The sequence below is a fragment of the Dermacentor variabilis genome, chromosome 6, assembly GCF_050947875.1.
Source record: "Dermacentor variabilis isolate Ectoservices chromosome 6, ASM5094787v1, whole genome shotgun sequence".
Lineage (NCBI taxonomy): Eukaryota > Metazoa > Arthropoda > Arachnida > Ixodida > Ixodidae > Dermacentor > Dermacentor variabilis.
In genome coordinates this window covers 132,430,574-132,454,047 of record NC_134573.1, presented here as the reverse complement: position 1 = coordinate 132,454,047, position 23,474 = coordinate 132,430,574, and the positions used below count along the sequence as shown (strand labels likewise).

The 23,474-nt window shown below is 45.4% G+C and overlaps 2 protein-coding genes across 5 annotated transcripts in view; one reads left to right on the top strand and one right to left on the bottom strand.

Annotated features, from left to right (window-relative positions):
* Positions 1-23,474, top strand: part of LOC142585251 (uncharacterized) — a 788,133-nt gene that overhangs the window by 679,814 nt on the left and 84,845 nt on the right. The window lies entirely within an intron of this gene.
* On the bottom strand, positions 4,708-23,128 carry LOC142585249 (uncharacterized). Its single transcript, XM_075695849.1, has 11 exons — positions 22,520-23,128; positions 20,184-20,278; positions 19,205-19,499; positions 14,750-14,839; positions 14,085-14,147; positions 13,891-13,950; positions 12,780-12,833; positions 10,049-10,099; positions 8,972-9,066; positions 6,502-6,724; positions 4,708-5,326 (listed from the first exon to the last, which is right to left on the bottom strand). Exons 1-11 carry the CDS (start codon positions 22,701-22,703, stop codon positions 5,214-5,216), a joined length of 1,323 nt encoding a protein of 440 aa, XP_075551964.1. The 5' UTR covers positions 22,704-23,128; the 3' UTR covers positions 4,708-5,213.

Below are 23,474 nucleotides of genomic sequence, written 5' to 3'. Positions count from 1 at the left end.
GAAACGAACTGGGAGCGGCGGTGCACGAGAAAAAGAGAAAGCCGAAGCTGGGGGGGGGGGGGGGGCGGAGGGTGCAGGGAGGGGTCGGTCAGTCAGAGAGAAGCATGCCACACGCCACCTCCGGGGTCGTCGGCGTATTCCACGGACGAAGGAGAGGTCGAGAGAAAAGGCATCCGCCCGGCTTCCGCTAGAAGCCGCACGTGCGTGCATATGAACGACTGCGGCGACGCGGGCGCAGTGTAGGTTGGTGTATAGGAGTCACTCCGGCTCGGAATGACCGATAGGGGAAGGCGAAGAAGAAACGGAATAAGAGGGTGCGCGCGGGCGTTTGTGTCGGGACGTCAGAAACAATGGCGATTATTCCTGCCGCTGTCGCTCCTCGCGCTTTGCGTGCTTCGCGACGAGACAAGGGAGATCGATGCGTCAACTCGAGAACGACGCGGGATGCTTGCTGGACGAATGTGAGTCTTTCTGTGCTCGACGGGTGTTGGAGGGAAAGCACCTTCGGTCGCCCGTATTTATCTCGCTTGTGTTGGAGTCCTGCCGTTTTCGTTTCCTTTTTCCTTTCCTCTGACGCTTCCAACCGGTAATTCCGGCGTGGGGAACGTAAACGGACTCGCATGTGCATACAGAAGCGTTCTGCGGCTCGCTTCAGCAGTGAAGAAGCGGGAACGTGGGGAAGGTGAAACAATTGCCTCATGCCTTGTACATGAACGTGTACGTGAGCGAAGCATGGAGGCTCAAATGAAACCGCGCACAATGTGACAAACGAACGTGGGTGTGTAGCACCTCACTTACCGACCCCCTCCTTCTCTTTGCGCGTGGTTCTTGAAAGGCGTTCCTACAGAAAACAATGCGCGGCATAGCCTTCACGCGCGCGCGCGGTCTCATGTATGCACTCCGCGGCTTCCTTTTGTGCAGGTCGCTACGGCATTCTCGTGCGGTCACGTAACGATCACTAGGCAACATTCACCATGGAGCAGATGCCGAGGCTTCCAATGACGCCCTTATGGCTTCCCAAATAGCCCAGATGGCGTGTAAGAAACAGGCAATCGTCGAGCGATTATGTTCTGGTTCGTGATGGCGGTCCTGACGTGGGCAACTGCGGTGCTGTCAGAGAGAGAGAGTGTGTGTGTCTTTCTGGTGTTTCTTTGCAGAAGCTCAGGGGCCAGACATAGCTGATTCGGGACAAGTGAGGGAGGCCGTCACTCGGTTTCTGTACTGTCAGCCGAGTAATACCGACGGCCCTGTCACTTTCCGTAGAAATTTTAAGTCCCGCTCACCTGTCGCTAGTGCTTCCCCGTCGGCCGGAAACGTGATGTCTTACGTAGGCACCTTGGAGCGTAAAGAAAGTGCAAGGAGCTAAGAAAAGGAACATTGCTGTCGTTACCCAGTCAACAATTCCAACAAGGCCATGTCTGTTGGCTATGCGGAAATCTGGCATGTTGGCTTATGGGTCTGTTGGCTTTATTGGCCTGTTGGCTTATGGGCCTGTTGGCTTATGGGTCTGTTGGCTTATGGGTCTGTTGGCTTATGGGTCTGTTGGTTTATGGGTCTGTTGGCTTATGGGTCTGTTGGCTTATGGGTCTGTTGGTTTACCGGCCTATTGGCTTGTTGGCCTGTATGCTTATTGGCTTGTTGGAGTGCATGGCTAAGCCTACATATTAGGCCTGCACATACACAGCCTTGTGTTATTTGGCAGAAAATAAGTCTTTTTCTGAATACCTGACATTTTTATTTGCATCAAGTACAGGGTACAGGAAATACACAATATTTTTAGTGTACTTGCTAATAATAATACATTACTAAATGTACATCACTACATTAATACATTACTAAATGTACTAAAATTTCGCGTGCCACTGACGCCAACAACATCGGCACTGAGTGGTTGAAGTGGGTGAAACGCTTCGAAAACTTCATCGTAGCCTGCGGTATCACAGCCGATGCCCGGAAGATGGCCATAGTACTACACTACGTGGGGGAAGAAGTGTATGACACTTCCTGTGCACTACCCGATCCTCCCGCAGCCGCAGCTGCGTCTACCATTTCAAGCACCGGTGGCTCCAGTAACGCAACCCCTCTCTACACCACAGCACGTAGGAAGCTCGATGACCATTTCGCACCCTGAGTAAACACTACCTTCGAGGTTAACCGCTTCCGTCAAGCCAAGCAAATGGAAAACGAGTCGCTCGACGCATTTTACGCCAGACTATGACAGCTTAGGCACTGTGCTTTCGCCGATGACACCAAAATCAAGAATCAAATATTGCTGTCTACAACGTCGACACGTCTACGCTGGTATGCCATGCAGCATGACCTCAACTTGCAAGGAATTCTCAAACAAGGCAGGTTATTTGAAGAGGTCGAGCACGACATCTCCGTGATCGAGCAAGAAAGCCGGCAGTGTAAGGAAAACTCGGCGTCAGCGTCTACACTTGCAGTAAACTCCTAGCGCACCTCGCGACCTCATCAGCCGAAGCACCATGGGAAAGAGCCGTCGCGGACTCGTGAGCCTCCGCGCCATCAACGGGCAAATGCGACATGCTACAACTGCGGAAAACCATGGCCTCACAGTAAGGGACGCTCTAGTTGCCCCGCTCTTGGCAAACGGTGTACTGCGAAAACTGGACACTTTGCTAGTGTGTGTCGTTCAGCACACAAAGCCCTACACGCAGTTGTGTGGGACAGCAGCCCTGACAATGATGAACACGTTTTCATGACCTCGTCTCACTGTCACGCAGTCACGGGATCTCCACAGGTGGACGTCAAACTTGATGGCGAGGACGTCCGTTTTACAATTGATACTGGTGCTACCGTGTCTGTCGTCGGTTCGAACAGCTTAAGAAATCATTTAAGCAAGGAAACGCTGTCCAAGACTTCTAAGAAAGTATTTGCTTATGGGGCAAATTCTCCTTTACCGCTACTTGGAAAGCTTGATGTTGTCATGACCTACAAGGAGAGCAGCAGCCATGAAACTCTCTACGTTGTGTCTGGAGACTGTGCACCACTGCTCAGTTTCTCTGCAGCTTCCGTCTAGGACTAGTCCAGATCACGTATAGTGTGGGAGAGGTTACAAACAGACTGGATCCGAGGATGGCCTACCCAGACCTCTTCAAGGGAGTGGGCTGTCTAAAGGACTTCCAGGTTCACCTCCATGTTGACCCCAGTGTTCAACCAGTAGCCCAACCTCACAGACGCATACCCTTCTCTATGCGAAAGCCACTGGAAAAAGAGCTCGAAAGGCTACAGTCCCTTGGCATCATCGAAAAGACTGAAGGACCAACCCCCTGGGTATCACCAATTGTGGCAGTACCGAAGCCACATGACCCCGAGCACATTCGAATGTGTGTTGACATTCGCTGTGCCAACCAAGCTATCCAGCGTGAGAGACATGTCACACCCACAGTGGACGACATCTTTGTTGCTTTGAACGGCTCCATCTTATTCTCTAAACTCGATCTGAAAGATGGGTACCACCAACTAGAACTTGACGCATCATCCTGTGTGATCACCACTTTCTCCACACATGCTGGGCTCTTCCGATACAAGAGACTCAACTTCGGAATCAACTCAGCAGCCGAAGTGTTTCAGGACACCATCCGTCAGGTTCTAACTAACATCCCCAACGTGCTCAACGTAAGCGATGACATATTGGTGTATGGAAAGACTGAGAAAGAACATAAGGCTTTGAAGGCCACACTGGAATGCTTACTTGCAAGTGGTCTCACACTGAATGTCAAGAAATGCAGGTTCTACCAACGGGAACTTACATTTTTCGGGCATGTGTTCTCCAGCAATGGTGTGCAACCGGACCCCACTAAGGTGTCTGCGATCTTGGGTGCATCACCACCTTCCAGCACCACTGAAGTGAAGAGTCTCCTCGGGCTCGTTAACTACTGTGGTCGGTTCATACCCAACTTGGCCCACCTCACCCAACCACTCAGCAAACTCACGGCCAAAGGAGAGGACTGGTGTTGGACAGACATACAGCAAGACGCCCTGGACGAACTGAAGAGAAAGCTTTCCGAGGCCACAACTCTCGCCTACTTCGATCCAGGAAAGAACATCACACTCATTGTAGATGTTGCTCCTCATGGCCTTGGTGCCATTCTCACGCAGACATCCGGAAGCGAAACCATAGTGGTAGCATATGGGAGTCGTGCTCTTTCTCCTGTGGAGGCACGCTACTCTCAAATTGAACGGGAAATGCTGGCCGTGGTGTGGGGAATTGAGCATTTTCACATCACGTCGACACTCGGAGGCATACGAGTAACAACCAGCTGTGTGTGGGACAACAAGTCCTCTGTAAACAGGACAGGTCAAACAAGTTTTCGCCTTACTATGACCCACACCCACACACAGTCGCCAAAGTCAATGGCTCCAGGATCACAGCGTCCAGAGATGGAGTGTCGATTTGTCGCAACTCAAGTTTCTTCAAAGATGCAAGAACAGTTCAATTGGAACGACATCAGGACCCGACCGACATGCCATATCTGGATGATGAAGCTGTGCCAAGTAACAGTGACCTTCCAACCCCCAGCATAGCTACTCCTAGCCAAGCCATATCAGCAGCTCCCAAGACCGTCTCACAGCGGTACCTCCAACGATCCAGGCAACGACCTAGGCACCTGAAAGACTTCGTGTTTAAGCAAAACTGATTTTTCCTTCCCTGAGGGGATGATGTAGTGTCCATATATAGCACTCTTTGGAATGAAGGAAGGCAACCCTGGGGTTCAAGGGGGCTTCCAAGATGGCTGCAGTTTCGTTGAAATAAATGTGTGTGCGTTCCCAACAGAATCGGCCATAATCAGTCTCAATGCTCGAACTACAATATGTTACAAAATTACAAAAAAATCATATCTAAAGTTAACTTGAGTAACCAAGAAAAATAAACAATGCATAAACATGAGAAAATAACATAAAAGCAATACACAGAAACATAAAAGCAAGACACAAAAAGAAAAGCTAAACATACAAAAACAAACAGAAGATGAACAACAATAACGCAAGGAAAACACTGGCAAATCAGTGCTCCCCACTTATGACAAAAAGGATGCTGTTCCACTCAACGTGAAAGTTAACTTTCACGTTGAGTGGAACAGCATCCTTTTTTTAAATACCGCAGTACACAAAGTTGGTTGGGATGGCTCAGGGAGGGCGCGGGCGTCAACCTGCTGCAGGTGGGTAGCGGGTGCTGGCGGCACGAAGGATCATTTGCGCCGCATGTCACCCAGCTTCTGCGCAAGGTGCTTGCGCACGTCCTTGAGCCTCTTGCTCTGGGCGTCTTTAGGCACATCGCTGCCCATGTATATGCTGAAGAGAGCTGCAAGTAAAAAGCAAATGGCGAATTCAAAAACACGTTTTAAAAAGATCAGTTGGAATCTGTGTATACAGGGAAGGCTTCCCATAAATGCGTAAGGCTGGAGTGCTGAAACACGTTTGCGTTTATTCAGTGCGAGTGCAAAGCGAATTTAGGTGACATGTTGCCAAAGAATGCAATGCACCTACATGTTAATACAACCAGCATATGTTATAGGGGATGAAAGAGGCAAGCTAGCTTTCTGCTCCATTTGTTTAGGGTACCCGACCTCCCTTAGGAGGCACAGATGCAACCGTCCGCATGGATGCACTGTCCAACAGCCAAGTGTGAGCTATTCGGCGAGAATGCACAAGTAGCAGGCAGCAGCAGCAGGCAGCAGCAGCAGGCAGCAGCCACGGTCAGCAAGAGAGGTGCAGGAGGGTTTGCAAAGAAAGCTTCACTTAAAAAAAATTACGTGGATCGCCCGCCTGCACTGCGGGAATCAACGTAAGCGAAACTTTCTGTGGTGTTTGCTTTGACTGACTATATTAGCGGTGATGTTTACAGCAAATGTTTAATTTCTTCACTGTTTAGTACAATACAAGAGTGGCGAGTTAAGCGTTTCCTTGCGTGCACCACTGTTTGCCTACGCAGTATACAGGCTGTCATTCACTTGTTTCGCGACTGTATCGGTTCTACCAATTCTCTGCCTCCACTCCCTACATCCTCTCTGCCATTATATCGACCACCCCTCCCGACAGTTGCACGTTGGTAGAAAGGTAAGCACAGCAGCTTCTGCAATGCTTTTGCAAGGGATCACACATAATTACAGCTGTCAAGAGGGTATTGTGATGAAGCCCAGGCAGTTCCCGAGGGCACTGTGCACGTGCGACAGAATAGGAAGATTCCAACAAGCTCTTGAGTCATAAACAGCACAGCTAAACTAAACACACTGAAAGCTATCTTTATTGACAAAGCATAGCGAACCTAACACATGCAAGGAGCTTGTGGTCCAATACTTCAGCATACTGAACTTGTATGATTTATGAACATTCCAAGGTTTGAAAATCTGAATAAGCGAACTGTGCAGTAGTCCACCACGCCAGTTGCAACAGTAGTTCACTTAAGCAGGAGTTATACTGAATTACAACATTTCACGGCATGTCACTGTATAAGATCTAATACACTATGTTGCAAACCTTTTAGTGAGGCCACTTTCTCAGGGGTTAATGCAGGCCTTGGCTCGGTCTCCCCCTTCGAACGCGACTTGTTTGAAAGCGTGCCCGTCACACTGCGGCTCCTGAGTTGCTCGGGCGTCCAATAAACGTTTGTGGCCATGCGGCAAAATAAAGAATCCGTCGGGGCCCGGAACAGAGTGCCCCATGCCTCCTTCTCGAGCCATTGACTGCTCCCTGCATAGAGCTGTAATATGAAGAATTACATTAGGCATATTTCTACAAGTGCAATGAACACAATCTAGTATACACTGACAAAGCATGTGTTGCATATGCCTGTGTCGGTGGACATTACATCCTACGTACTTGAGTTTTAGCAATTCACATTTCTGCATTTTCTTAAGTGTGAGCCTACCAGTGAAACAGCACAAACAATAAATTGTAAAAAAAGTTCCCTGGATGACTTTAAGGCCAAGTGCAAAGAAATTTCGACAACATAAGAAGCATAGATTAATAAAGCCTAGCCAGGCAAAATTTGACATTTGAAATACAAGTGGAAAGAAAAGCTAAAAAAATATGCTTGATCCCTCTTTAATAAGAATCAGTTAAGCATGAAGTGAAACGTGTCTTCACAGAACCTGTTGCATGTTTATTGTATGTGAAGAATTAAGCTGCAAGTTGCCATCAATGGCACCCCACCACTGCACAGAGATCCATGCTAGCGAAAGTTGCGGAATGACTCGCGAGCCAAAGACACTGCACTGCATGCCCCAGAGCAATGCGCAGATTGCCATAAACATAGGTGTTTGCAAAACCATACAAGCAAAACTGAACAGGCTTTTAGTAAATCACTTCGTGAACTCACACTCCACCGCAACGAAAGGCACACGACTTGCGGGTCGGTGGCCGTGTTGCAGGTTTGCTTGGCGTGCGGTGTCATGTTGGCGAGTGACGTTCAGCTGCTGAGTCGCTTTGGCAAAAGTAGGAGCATTTTGGTCCAGCTCTGTAGTGTTTTGGGCAGTTTCAATGCGCTTAGCTTCAGGAATGTGAGTAGCAGAGTTTGCAGCATGCGCCACAAACCCGTTCTGCTTCACGCTAGCATGTCTCTCGCTGGACCAAAGCGAGATTTGCTCGTTGACGTAGCTGCCTTTCTGCGCGGCTTAGCGCAGCAGTTTTCTTAGTTGGTGCCATCGTAAGTGAAGCAGTAGGTGGTGTGTAAGCACTGCCGATGCATGTTGAAGCTGCACTCCGTAGGCGAGGCGTCACAGTCTAATCCGGTGTGAAAGACTAACATGTGAGGAAAGTGTTTAAGAAACGAAAGTGCTTTATGCCGGAGTCCACCATCAACTTCCTGTAATGGATGTGACATCGGCGTGAAAACGTAAAATATGCTCTTTCTTGACAAAGAAAGCTCCGCCATCTAGGGGCAATGAAGTGGAGTACTGCATTGTGACACGAGCACTGACAGTAAGAACTTCAGTAGACTCAGCGCAGTGGAGGCTTCAACGCAGTGTAGCCTAATGTAGGCGGTGCAGGCCTTCTGCTGAGTTGACGACACAGTTTCCGCATATGGTTTGTCTTTCCTATCCCATTAGCCTGTGATGCTTCGTCGGCTATAAAGTGCAGCTTCAACATGCCTCATCAGTGCTTACACACCACCTAATGCTTCACTTATGACGGCACCAACTAAGAAAACTGCTGTGCTAAGCAGCGCAGAAAGGCAACAACATCAACGGGTTAATCTCGCTTTGGTCCAACAAGAGACATGCCAGCACGAAGCAGAACACCTTCGCACATTGGCAGTGCATGCTGCCAATTGCATTCCTGAAGCTATGCACATCGCAACTCAACTGGCTGCCCAAGACACTACGGAGCGGGACAAAATGCTCGTAACTTCACTGAAGCGGCTCGGCAGCTGGACGCTAACAGGACACCGCGTGCCAAGCAAACCTGCGACACGGTCGCTGACCTGCAAATTGTGCGCCTTTCACTGCAGCAAACTGCGAGTTCACGAAGCAAACGTGCAACAACTTCTGTCAAGGCATGTTTAGCTTTCGTGTTCTACAAATTTCTATGAAGGAGGGATCAACCATATCTTTTTTATACTAAAACTGAAGATGGCGCCGTTACCACTTGCCTGGCATGACACGCCCCCCCCCCCCCCCCCCCCCCCCGAGATTAGGCAGCACCTGCGATGTAAAATATCTCGGAAGGACCTCTGCAAGGACTTATGTCATGGCCATCAACCTCACCTGGGTGCATACATCATCTGCTTAGGTGCTGTTTAGAGGCTGCCAATATAAAAAATCACCAGCCCTGTTGTTTTGCCAAGTGAGCAGATGCAAGATATGATTGCAGTGAAATGCTTTCAAAGATCTAAGCGTACCTATAAATACTAGGCTGCATGGCCTAGTACGAAAATACAGGTTTTCATGGATCATAACTGCTCTTTCAATGAAGAAAAAAAGCAGCCCTCAAGGCATAATGAAATTACCTTTCCATCGTCCCTTTCACTGCCAATCACAGTGTGTATGGCCTCTGAATGACCATCGAGGAGTGCTTCCTCCAACTCCTGTGAGGTCCAGGGCTCTAGTATATAACAAGCATTTAATAGGGATAAGAATTAGACACAGACGACAGTAAAGGTCAGGCAGTAACCATACAGTCACACTGGCAGAAATTTTAAAAGAAATTACTACAGTTTTGACAAAATTATAAATCCTCACAACGATAGCTCTCGAAGTAATAAATGCAGAGAAAGTGTGCAGTTCTCAACATGCTGTTGATTTTGTGCTGTGCACTCACTGGTGTTGCTTTGCTCAAGACTTTCACTTGCACTGCCTATATGTAAAACCTTGCAGTGTTGCATCAGTTTGAGAGCACACTGCAGTAAAGCTAAATGTTGTCGCGATGTATAACAGCTGTAACAGACTACTAGAGCTCAGGTACTATGTTCATAATTTTGCAATGATTCTAGCTGTGGACAATGATAAATAAGTACTCAGAATAATTTTTTACTAGCTGCAAAGTACTGCTGATGTGTGGCAATTCATTCTACAGCACTACTTTAACTAACAAAACAACTAATAACCAGGCTGCTTTCTAATGGCTCATTATGGAATAGATGCTAACTCTAAATGGTGCTCTGCTACACAAAAGGCACCTGTAAAATATAGTGCACATGTGCGCAAAAAAAAGTTCAAATAAAGAATGCATGCATGATGAATAAATGATGGCTTTTACACATTACAAGGCACCCTGTATACACAGGATATACTACAAGCTATTATGTGTCAGGGAATAAACTTAAATTATCCATGTATATGACATGAAAGGTGGCCTACAATTAGTGCTTCTGAGAAAGCTTGTTGGGAGGAACCAATATCGCCATCCCAACGCAGTGATTTTGAGCACTTCGTGTGACGGAAATGGCACCCAAGAGACGCATTATGACATTTGGTTAAAATGCGAAAATATTTATGATCACAGAATATCACGAGTACGGTGAAAAAAATACTTGCATGAAAATATATATGTATCAAAAGAGCATGTTTAAGAAAAAGTTTCCTACCGAGCTCATCTGGCACCACTTGCTCGGCACTGCTTTGTGCATCTTGAGAAACTGGAAAAAAAAATTCAGGTTTTTTGCCAAATTATAATTGATTAGTTCTCTTTAAATGACTGCTAGCACACATTTCCACTAATTATCCAAGCAATGCATCAGCTAAGTTGTAAGAAATGTTATGAGCCTCACTTGTCCAAGGATTTTCTTTTATGCACAGTGCACCTGAAATGCGTGGCAGTCATTTTGTCATTTTTGGGTGAATGCTATGCTACTAGAGGCACCAGCTTCCAAAAAAAAATTTTTGTGGCTGCAGTTTACAAAAATGTATTGCAAATCTGGTTGCTTGGGGTCTTAGAGATTGTAGTGCGGAATTAGACGGCTGTATTGACAACCGCCACCTCTTTCAATGCCAAAATCATTGTGTATTTCGATGTTTCCTCAGCTCAAATAAACAATTAGGCATGAAAAGCTGGTGGCCTCACCATCTCTGGTGGTCTCACCAGCTTGATAGTGGCTCCAACATGCTTTGCCACTGGCACTTCTGTGGTTTCCTGTCCTCACAGTGCCAGAAATAATGTGTAGTATGCAACCTCTATTCCAAGAAGCCTCAAGCTTCAAATAGACAGTTTCTGCAGAAATGTTTGTCTACAACTTAAAAATACTGACAGACAACAGAAAATATCAAGTGAACTGATGATACAGTAAAACCTTGTTAAACCATATCCACTTAAACAGTTTCATATTAAAAGTAGCAAAGTCAAATCTCCGACTCAGCAGCCATTGAACATAATGCATTTGGTATCCGCATAAACCGTACCAGCTTATCGCGTACGTATCCGTTTGCACGTAGTGCTCACACTTTTCGTGGCGCAATCACAGCATTGCATCATTCCCACTGGGCGGCCTGGCAGCCTGGCAGAACAAGCCTCAGAGATCAGAATGGCCTCCAATGTGCCCCATCCATTTGCATATGAAGCTACATCAACATCAATTCGGGGTCGTGCCAGAGAGCATTGTGGCTGTGGTTGCGGCATCATGCAAGCTAGGACTCGCGTCATGCCACAGCTCGAATAAAAACACAAGGTGCTCAGCATAGAAAAAAAAGTGGACATTGTTCTACTATTGAACGTGGCACGAAGTCGGTGCTGGCACGCAACAGGGATTTACCCTTGACTACGGTGTGTGGCATTTGGGATGCGAAGAAGTTGCTCAGCAGCGCTACTGCGACAGCAAAAAGATGTCCGCTACGGGGTTCTGACTTTTTGCCATTGTTGCCTCTGTTGTTGCCAAAGTGCCTCCTAACGACAGTGATGAGGACGACACGGAAAGCGACAGCACGGGCGATTCGGGACCGACAGTGGTAGAAGCTATGCTTCACATCAACCTCATGAACGCAATGGTCGCAACAAGAACAGCACCCTGCAATGAAAAAGGCGCCCTGTGACTTCTACAGTGCTACCTCGCACAAACGTTTGTGCCCTGTGCACAAACGCACAGGGTGCTTGAAGGCCATTTTTATCTCTGAGGCTTGTTGTTCTGCCGGGCCGCCCGATGGAGACAACGTACCACCATGTTTGCGCAAAGAAAAGTGGAAACACTACGTGTTAACCGATACGTATGCAATACGCTGGTACGGTTTATGCGGATACAAAACACATTATGCTCAATGGCCGCTGAGCCAGGGATTTGACTTTACTACTTTTAAAACGAAACTAATGCTTAAGGGGGTACGGTTTGACAAGGTTTTACTGTATTGCAATATAGAAAGCTATTCATAAAGGTTAGGCATACAAAAATCGAGAAATAGTGATGGTTTCCTGAAAAAATGAAGGTTGGCTTAGAAATAGTCAAGGCACTTCTGGATAAGGGTGTGTTTATCTGAAAGCTTTCTACACAGATGCGTGTGAGCAAGTGCTCGTGAAAAGTGCTACAGTATGTAGATGAGTATTGGTGAAAGTGGCTAGATAAGCATTAGCGAGAGCACACATAAAATATTGGTTAGCAGGATCAAGTGTCTCACAATCCGTTCAAAACGACTAAGCAATGGTGTCACAGAAATATTTACAAGCTGGTCTGACATAAATCCTATGGGGCTTTTAAAGGCTGCAGCTGCAGTACTGGGTGCTGAAGATAATGAACATGCAATCTTATCGCAAGGAAGTTCTGCAAAATTCGTGAACTATAGGAAGCTTCATGAAAGTGAAAAAAATGTCATGCACTCAACAGTAGCATGAAAGAGCGTAGGTTAGGGCGTGTTGGTATTCCATAACTGAGGTTTTTAGCACACGAAAAGGGACAAAAGACAGTAGCAAAACGAGGACACAGCGCTAACTTCCAACAATGGCTATGCATGGCTATGCATGGTCGGTCTTCATCTTTGATATCATCTTAACTTTCCATTACACATGTCTCGGTGCTGTCTCATTTGACTAAAAATCAGTACATATGCGCATGCGTACGGTTGTGGGTGTTACCTATATATATATGTGTCTACCGCTTTGTGGAATAAAACCATTGTTGGAAGTTAGCGCTGTGTCCTCGTTTCGCTACTGTCTTTCGTCCCTTTTCGTGCGCTAAAAACCTCAGTAGCATGAAGCTACAGAGAAATTTGTAGCCTTGTGCTGCGTAAGGTGGAGGACAATTTTTTACTTTCAAGGAATATTAAGACTGAACAACAATCATATATGAGGATGGCAAACATGAAAAAACTGGCCCTGTACATGAAGTACTATCTTACCCGAGGGCTGAAAAGCTTCCGCGTCACCAGCACCAGATGGCCTGTCGCTAGGTTCTGCAATGATAACACACCAGTAAGTGTTTGTACATTAATTTCATATATTTCAAAGTAAACATGTCAGTGCAGCACCTTGCAATGATATGGCTGATTAATTTGTTCTGTACTTCAAACAAGTAACCCTCTCTAAGGCAATGAGAGAGATTGCTCTGAACAGCATTCACAACATTCTTGCCCAGCCTTGTCCCATACTGGAGCCAAGTACCCATGGTATGTTTATGTCATGAGCTCCACTACCTTTTCTTTTCTTTTTTCTGCACGGAATATTTTCAGATTTGCTTGGCTGTATTTCAAATGAAACCCACGGTGTTCTGCCAACTTGTGCACTGCGGACGAACCCTATTAAACAAGAGCTGTGCTGTCTCTGCTAATTTGGTGTAGCGCATAATTTTGCTTGAATTTTCAGCTGTTTCAGCCTATGTACTATTTTCCAGGCACAACCATAACGAGACCACATTTGTTTACACTGTCTAAACTTGGTGCCCCTTGCGAGCCATTTACCAACAGGAAAATTTGTTTATCGGTAATGTGGTACTTCTGGCCCGAGGTGGCACGACACTGTATCCGACAACCCCTGGCACAAGTACACAGTTGAGCATTTAACATGACCTTCTTTCGATGGATTGATTCATGGGGTTCAACGTCCCAAAGCAACACTGCGGCTGTGAGAGATGCCATAGTGGAGGACTCTGGAATAATTTGGCCACACCTAAATCTAAATAAATGAGTGTGCTTGCGTTTCGCCCCCTTCGAAATGAAGATGCCATGGCCAGGAATCAAACTTGCAAGCACATGCTCAGTAGCACAATGCTATAGCCAATAAGCCACCACCGTGGGTATCGTGTTGAATTTTCAACTGCACACATTCCTTGTACACTGCTGGACACATTGCGGCCCCAATTTACAGTACTGAAGTACCTCATTACAACTCAATCAATATAAATGCCGATAAACATCTCTGTGCAAGCGGCTCCTGATGGAAGCTCTCTAAAAGCAAATGACCAGTGGTCCATAAAAAGAACTACGCAACAGTGGCATATAGGAAATCTCTTACCAAGCTGCTGTGACCCACATTCCTGGACAGAGGCAGCTGAAGCCGCAGCTGCAGTGGTTCCTGAAGACCATACAAACAATAAGTTACTACAATGTGGGCAACGTACACTAGCACCCATACAGCCATAAAAGTAAGATTTATCTGAGTGTGCTAGCTAATTTAAAACTGCAAATGTGCACTAAATGTTTTCTCACCCATGTGGTGCGACAGCTTGTCGGCTTCACAATGTGGCCTGCTGCGGGAGTGCAAGCCCAAGTCTGCAATGATAATGTGCCAACAACAATGTTTCTGCTACCTTCAACATGATATCAAGCACATAGATATGTAAATGTATAACCTAGCAAATGACATGACAAATTAATTGTTTTTTGGTTGTCAAAGGGAAAGCAAGATCCAATTCTGGACATGTTGTAGACCTTAGCGTATAGAACACTACAACATAATTATGGGGCCCCGAGTTCTTAATTATAAAATAGAGAAAGAACAGAAATTGCTTGCGACTACACTGGCCCAGCCACAAAGTATTTTGAGTCCTGTATAGAGAACTTACAGCAGCTAACCGCATATAAATTCTCTAAGATGACTGGTCTGACATGTATTTCAAGTGGCTATATCCCAGACATGAACAGCTGCAATGCACAATTTTAATTTTATGTGAAATGTTTGCAATGTTTAATCCCAGGACTGAACACATGAATCACTTTTGCCAATATATCTAACGGTCAAAATTTAACTGTATAGATTAAATGCAGGTGCCTGGTTTTTTTCTGGTGAAGTAAAAAAAAAATTGGTACGATAGTATAGTGAAATGAAGACAACAAAAACTAAACTTGGAAAATGAACCACATATGTAGCTTGCCTTTTGCTTCAACACCAGAGCTCTGTGATTGTGCAGGAGCTTCTGCATCTACTGCCACGTCCGAACACCGGGCATAACTGATCTTGTTCTCTGAAATTATTATTACAACACTATAAGTCTAACTCATCAGGCACGTTATTGAGTATAGGTAAGCTGTACATTTGTAAACATAGAGGCAGAGTGCAGGAAAAACAGGTGACGATACTGGCGTTTCTTTACTATTCACCTCTTTGTACAATAACTTTTATCCAGTAGGTCTTGAACACATGGCCAGATTTACTTATACTGCTTTCATGGGAAACTGATGGCAGTAGAGTCGGTTCAAATTCATTTCGAGTTCAGACTCTCAGTCTGCTTGGTTGTTTAGAAACAAATCCGATAACTTGCATGAAAGTTCAAAGTTAGGCTACTACACATAATTCAATATAAGCAATGCCATTGTATGAAGTAGAGTCTATGCAAAACAAGCACTGGTGATAGAATGACAGAAAGCTGAGCTAGTTGGTAAGGATTCATGATGCAAGGAAGGGGTAAAGCGTGCAGACACGGACACTAGAGAAGTGGACAACCCGAACACTGACTATCAAATGAAGGAAGCACTGAGGTGAAATAAGAAAGAAGACACAAAACTCATCTGCGCATGCCCTGAAGTGGTAGCACCACGCGTCAATCGAGAACACGTGCCGGCCTACAATGTTGGCATGTGTACCTGATTGTACCCGCACGTGCATGAATGTCAGCACGTGTACCGAACTGACACGTGTTGCTACCATTCCAGGGCATGTGCAGATGAGTCTTGTGTCTTTTTTCTTATTTCACCTCGGTGCTTCCTTCAGTTGATAGTTGGAATTCATGCTGTCCACTTCTCTAGTGTCTGTGTCTGCACGCCTTACCCCTTCTTCACTGGTGATAGGTGCATGAAAACACTTCCGCCCAAGTGATTTTGTCCTGGTTTGATGCCTGCCATTTCGTTTCTCACTTTGCCTATGAGCTGGTGCTACAGCAGATATACAGGCACTATCCTAAATGTACATGCGAGACTTGGAACAAGGGCATAACCAAAGCACAGAAACAACAAGCCCAATTTTCAACATTACTAGTGATGAATTCCAATGATGGAGTGAATGCAACTTCCGCTGCTCTTTTTCGAGCAACACTGTTGCAATGACAGTGATGGTACGAGTCACGTCTTCCAATGAAACTGAGAGCAGATATTGCGCTGCAACCATCTTGTAAAGCACTTAAAGCTGCTCCGCAAGAACCAGCAGAGTGAACAGCAAGTACACACCGTACTGCCTTCATGCATGCTTTTTCAGTCTTTTACTTCCCACTACGCTTGGTGGTGCCGTGTAGTTCTGGCTCTTGTAGTAATGGCAAATGCCCTCAACTCACCATGGCACACGGCATAGTTATTGATGTTTGATAGTGAGCGCTCTGACTCATGGGATGAATTGGACACAGAGAGCAATGCTGAAGCCAACACTTATGAGCTCGAACAAGATTAGCATGTAGAACAGGATGCCTTTTCTGGCAGCAAAGAGCATACGTGGATGACCACACACAGTAGCCTGGATAAATCTCACTATGCTCCAGCAGTGTGGGTTGTGTTCCAAACGTGTATTAGGATTCACTGCTCTACGCCAGAAAGGGGTGCTCACTCGTAGATTAGGTCAGCTGCTTTGAATGCAACAGCGGATTTTCCCATGACAACTATAGGTTCGTTTTATTTGCCTGCATCACTGAACCAGTTCACAGCGGGGCACGGGCAGTTCAGAAATGGCAAAACTCAACTCCAGTGGTGCAGGCACATGTCAATTGAAATTGATGCTGAGGTGCAGACGCGATGCAGGTGTTATGTTTTGCCAGCCTAATGTGCACCACCCACATAAGTTTGAGAGGTTATGAGCCACAGGTATGGTTACCTTCAGAAGCTGAAGCACATCCTACATTCCCTTGGGCACAGCAGACATCCAAAAACAAGGTTTCAACAGTGTTTACGCTCATGTACTGTGTCATCTTCTGTGCTGCTGCTTCACACCTGCGTGTCTGCACCAAGTCGGCATCATCACTAGGGAAGTAGCAGAAAAATCGTGAACCAGCACTGCACCTTTCCTGTACCTTTGACATGATTCACACGGCATCATCGCTGCGCCACTGAAACAAATGACATGGTGTAGCACCTCGTCAACTGTTTCCTGTGGTGCAGGTGAATCAAACCGACCTTAACCTGGCCATTTGCACACAGGTTAACACTGGTGGTTTCATCATGGAATACCATGGTGTGCTAAGAGAACTACCACTGAAGGCAGTTTTTCTATGCAAATGAGGGCGGAGGTACCTTTACCAGTACAAATGTGAATAATGCCCACCATTCGCCATAAAGATGCGTAAACCTGCAAAATAGAATTGAAATAAGGTGTACCTCACAGGTACGCCTGTAAGATACACCACTCCTTTACTTGGCAAACAAGGAACCTCATCAAATAAACCCGCGCAAGACAGAAGCGCCGGAAGAACACTGCCAAGAACAACTAAACAAGCAGAAGTGTAAAATAAAGATTTGTATCGGCGTTTTTTGAATTAGCTCTGGAAGAATTATAGAGAAATATATATATATATATTTGCAGAACAATCGCAGTTCTTTTGGAACCCTCATTTACTGCTGTACCAATTTAAGTGCCGAAACCGACTCGTATTGTTATTTGGGAAGTTGCTTAACGATGCGTAGTCACCAGTCCCGTGCAACCGCATGGAGCGCAGGACACTGCGGTTCTAGACGTACTGTACACACCGCGGAAGGTCAGAAAAACGCCCACATTAGCACAGCAGAGAAGTGGCTACGTCAGGTAGCTCTACTTATAATGGTACAAGTGTCACAAAACACACAGAATTATTCTCCGCTTCCGGCAGCGTTTTATCTACTTCCTTTTTAAATAAAAAGATGTTGATCCATAAATATTTTCACGAACAATGGTATAATTTGTTAATTTTTGCTGCTCCTTCCTGTTTGGCTGTTGCCTTGGCTCTCTCCATTAGTACATCGCTTAATTACTCAACCGAGGGTCCCGCTGCAGTTGTTTGACTTGGGGACCCTCACCTGTATACTGCTAACAACTATGTATCTTGAATGAACAATAAACTGAAACTGAATCACTTACGCGAACGCCCTGCCTGGCAACATTTTCATTTGCTGCCGCAAGCGGCGCTGTTCACAGCGTCCTCGAGTAAGGTTACAGCTCATGTAAACAAATACAAATACTTTGGTGTATGGATAAACGAAGGTGATAGATATCTGGAGCCAAAAACAGAAAAAGCTCCTTGCGATGCTTGTTTCCAGCTGCCAATATTGCACGAAAAGTGCTATACAATTAGGGAAAAGCCATACGAGGTAACAAGTGACAGTCATATTGCTTATGGGTTTAACTGTTACTGCAGGGCCTTATGATGGATGCTCTTTCGCATTAATTTATTTTCCACCTTATCTAACCCATATCACGGGTATATGGTTCCAAGGATCTGCCAGCATCGCGGCGAGCCATTAGTTGAGGAAATAATGAAGCAAAAGGAAAAGTTAAACGCAAATGGCATTTTCTCCGGCCACTACTCGTTCCATGAGTGTACACACCAGCTGACTGCGAACCGAATCCCTTTCCTGGTCCCTGGATCAGCCTAAACAAAGAAGGTTGAACTAACGAAGCAACAGCGATGTGCATGATCGTTGAACATATGGTGACAACTGAACTCATCACAAGTTAATTGCGCGGGCACCGAATTGATGAGAAAACCAGCCTTCACACCCCAGGAGATGCCGATAACTACCGCAATCGAAAAGGAGTGAAAAAACAGATGACCATTCCACTCTGTGAAAATGGAATCACAGCGAGAGCAGACAGTCAAAGCTATCAAAGAAAGAGCAAAGTGCTTCACCTCCGCTGCGGGTCGGCTCGAAGGTAGTGCAATGCTGGGTCTACCAGCGGCAAAGGTGAAGCAGGCATTAAGCACTCCCTATATGTGGGCCAATCTCGATGGTAGTGCTATGCCGGGCCGACCCATTGCGGAGGTGAAGCAGGCTTTAAGTACTCCCCATACGTGGGCCCATCCCGAAGATTTTGAAGGGTGGTTCAGGTTCCCGAGCCCACAGGGGTATGTGCCACTGAGCTTGGACCCTTCTTGTACATCACCAGGATCGGCCCACATGATGACTTTTCCTGTTGATGGGCACCGAAAAAGCTATGAAATGTTAGTCGTACACAGCTTTTGCTGTAAAAGGCAACAAAATGTTGGCCGCCGAATAGATTGATTTGTCGGCGCTTTAGGAATGTGTGTGAGGAGTGGTGGCGTGGGCGGTGATTGAGGGGGGTATGCTGCCTAACTTCAAAGGGGGGGGGGGTGGCCCCCCCGCTGGGTGGAATTTTATGTAAAACACTATCATAAGAACATGCAAAGGTCACTCACCACTTGCAAAAATCTTCGACGTCAATGCTCTCTGAAGCTCTTCATTGAGATGCAGAGTGCTATTTAACTTTTTCTCAAGCTCCTCTATTTTTTTGAGGAAGCTCGATTTCTGAGCAAGTAGCTCCTCTCTCAAAAGAGCATTTTCTTTTCTCGCTTCGTCTAGTTGGCCATGAACTGCACAGCCGTCACTGCAACATGTGCAGTTAGGTGTGGCAACTCCTGCAATGTGAGCTGCAAGCTCCGCCTCAACAGTGCTTTGTGTTTCCAGACGAAGCTGCTTTGTTGATGGTGCGGGCTGCAGTATTATTAAAAAAAAAGCAATGATTGTTGCGGCAATACACTAAAAGCGCAAAGCTTATTGCCTTTCACAGAAATAATATATCACATACATAAAGTAAGCCTTTGAAACTCAACAAGTATAAATTTACAATGATGTCTAAACTTCCACTTGTGACAGTGTGATTCCAGACCACCATTTGGATAGAGAGAGCATTAACAGGCCATAAACAGTTCGCAATATTACAATTACAGCTCACGTATTTTTATTAAGATTGAAAGCAGGTAAAATGGCTTTTAGTTGTGCCTGACTAATTTATAATATCACATTGCGCTTTTCAATTTGAAGATAAATGTTGGAAGACATTTCAAAGCTAGCATTCATACTCTCCCCAGCACATTGGAGCAGCAAGTTCACTAAGGGACTCTGTAAGATATAAGCAAACAAAAGAGCTATGCTAAAATGAAGTTATTGTATATTTGCTTCTACAGTTCTCTCTCAACCATGCTTTTCTATACAGTAAATTGCACATTGCATTAGGTGTGCAATGAAAGTTGGCACATAATGATGGCCAAATGTGTTCGGTGCACGGACCCAATTGGCAGAACTTATGTGCTTTCATCGAGCAGACCAGGCAGTATGTGTCACAGTGTAGTCCAATACATAAATGCCAAAAAAGAAGAAAGTGTTGGGTAATCATACCTTCCCTTTTGTCCTCTTCTTTCCTTTTGATTCATTGGCGTTCATGGCCTTCCTAGGCCTCTTGCTGAGGAATACATCCATTTCCTCTGACGTTTCTGCATGGCACCAGAAGGCAGTGGCATATGAGTACAGACATAAAATAATATTGTACAATACATACACAACACTCACAGTATTGGCCCTTTTCACGAAGCAGTTTGCTCTAGAGAAACGAGATGGCACTTTCGACGGTGTGCCGCACGTTGCCTCAGCGAAAGCACGCAAATACGAAACCATTACCTCTTCGGACCTGCTTCTGTGCGATCAACTGTCGGAAATGCAACTGGGTGTTGTCCAGCGGCAACATTCAAGTGAAAAGGAACAGCGCCTTCCATAGTCTCCCAACACAAGAAGGTTGAAAGCCAATGAACGGATGCGACTGAAACAACAGTCATACACTTCAGACAAAGAGGCAGTCATAGATAGGCTTTTGCCTACTGTAGTTTAGCTCAACAAAGTGCCCATACATTTTTTTGTACCATATCCAGCCATGCCGCCGGATTTTCCACTTCATGAGCCGCATAATGCTTTCGCATCAATAAGTGAATGGGCGCACACTTTAATAAATGCGCACAATAAATGACGGACTACACTGACAGCACACGAATGGTCGAAGGTGAATTTATTTTGACAGTTCACAGGAGTAAGCAAGTCATAGCGATACTACAAGCCATTACAATGTATAGAACGGCTACGTTCCAAGACCTGTGCACAGCAAGAACAAATCTATCACAACTGAGGACACCCGCAAGCAATCAGGCAGAAAATAAACAATTAGACGGTGAACACCAAGGAAACTTTACTGAGCCAGAGATGTGACAAGCTGCTGCTTAAAAGTATTTGCTAAATAAATAACGATGAGCTAAACACAGTGATACTGATTCACTTTGTAAGTGGAAAGTTAGGATAGCTTGGAATCCATTTTTAGCCCCACTTTTATTACAAGCACCATATACACTACTCGCATCGCTTGGACAAAGTGTAACGAACCATGAAATCTCTGAAAACGTGTCCTGTGAATCTTTAGCGAAAGCTTTGCGTGTTGTCCACCCAGTCATCGTCTACGACATCCGCCGAAACAAAGGTTTACAGAGCCACACCGGTGTCATATGCATCCATTATAAACACAGAAGCAACGGTGGCAAGCAACGGACACACCATCATGTGATCAAACATGGCAGTGCCCACAGGATTGCCGTGAAAAGGGTCAACAGATGACAACTGTTTTTCTTTTTAGTATCTTGCAACACAAATCTAACATTACAATAAAGCATGCGCTCAAAGTGTTCACCATGCATGTTATGTCTGACATTTATCTATTGACAAGCATTGCAATTATCTACAATAGCGAGATTTCCAGTTCATTAAAATTTTACCTGCAAGAACTACGTAAGAGGAAATTAACATGACTAGCATTGTGCATGTGTATTAGACTCATGTAATGCCATACCAACGTTAAACAAATGTCTGCCACATTATGTGAGGTGTTTTGTCCTTAACTAAGCTATTGTTTTTTTTTTCTTTTTATTTATTCTTTTTTTCTTTTCACTCAAGTGGGAGAGCCAAGAATGCAAACGCATTTCTGCAAATTACAACAGTTGTTTTCAGAGCACCGCATCAACATTCGCACTTTCAGAGCCTGTGCACTGAGATTTGTACCATATTTCCCTATCAAAAAATAAACAGTTATTATTTGAAATTTGCCCAGTCCTTGAGTTTTTTTTTTTTTAACACAATTGTATTTATTGGGTCGCTCAACTTATCTCTCAATGGACTCGTTGGGACAATAATGGAAAAAGATGCCCTAGATGAGTCTTAACTTTCATACGCCGCAGATAAACTTGAAACTCCATTCAAGATGCTTAGTCATGCATGAACACGCAATGGTAGTTCTCTTCAATGACATATCCGCCATTCACCGGTTTATTATGTCAGGTGCTATATATGCAAGCAAAATTTGGTTGACTAAGTGATGCCAGTGGTTCAAACAAATCGTCAGTTTAAATGCAGATTTTGAACTTCACAAATAGCTCTCCATATCTGACTGCTCACATTATATATTTAAGGTTTTCTTTCCCGGGATTGCTTAGCCACTTAATTAAAATTAGGTCTAATTGGCATTTTGAACCCCAATGATGTCTAAATGTAGGAACTTGGATCTGCAGTGATCTCCAATTGAGAGCAATTGGGCCCCGTTGAAAACCCCAATTGGACTCAATGTTTTCTTTCATTTAACTCTTTTGGCAACCCAATATCACTATATGTACCGATACTGTACAGTTTGTGTAGCGGCTTACCTGTCAGGTGGAGCAATTTGGCTTTATAGTAGCCGCCGGAGATGTAGTCGTCGCCGGTCCACCACACATCATACAATGCAGTGCAGTCAAAATCGGCGACGCTTGTCGGGCGAAAGTTGCGGATGGAATCCGGCTGAACAACTTCAGTCGTTCCGTCCACTTCATATTGGACGCACACGAGCATTTTGTTTTCTGATATCGCACCACTGACCAGAGAACCAGAGTGATTTGTTGAAGCACGTGCGTAGCAGGGCAATTCCAACAAAACACACACCACGCAGGCCACGCGCACAACGTTGAGCTATGGATATGACTTCAGGGGAGCGATCAAATCCGAACCATTACAATCGCGCCCCTAGTGGTTATTGATTGTAAAAACGAAACCAAAAACACCAAAAGGCGCAGTGTTCTAAAAGCAGTAATCATACGTACACCACTGCAAGTCATATAACACTTTATATTTTACATTTATGCGCTGGATTTAGTTCTCTGCATCGTAGAGGCGGCACAGGCGGAGTGTCGCAGTTAGGTAGAATGTTGGGCTAGCTTGAATAAACGGGACACATTACAAAGCGGTGGGAATTATATACTGTGTTTTTGTGCGAGCTTGGCGGCGTCCACCTCGACGCCCCCTCCCCGTTCACTCATCAAGCCACTAGAAAAGTTGTTTTTTCCAGTGAAATAAATTCGAGTGTCTTGGTATGGAATCATGTCACTAAAAGGAAGGCTTGCAAACACAGGCACATGTAACGAAAAGGGCAAGACAGACACCGCCGTTTGCCCCACCCTTTTCGTCTTTCTCGGCATTTTTTATTTTTTTCATGTTTGCATGTCTGTCTTACATTGTCATAAACCTTTTTTCCTTCCTTCATGCAGCCAGCCCGCCAGCAGATCCCCATGAAACGAGGGATGCAGCTGACATCAAACTATAGCTAGGACTAATTCGCTTCGAGGC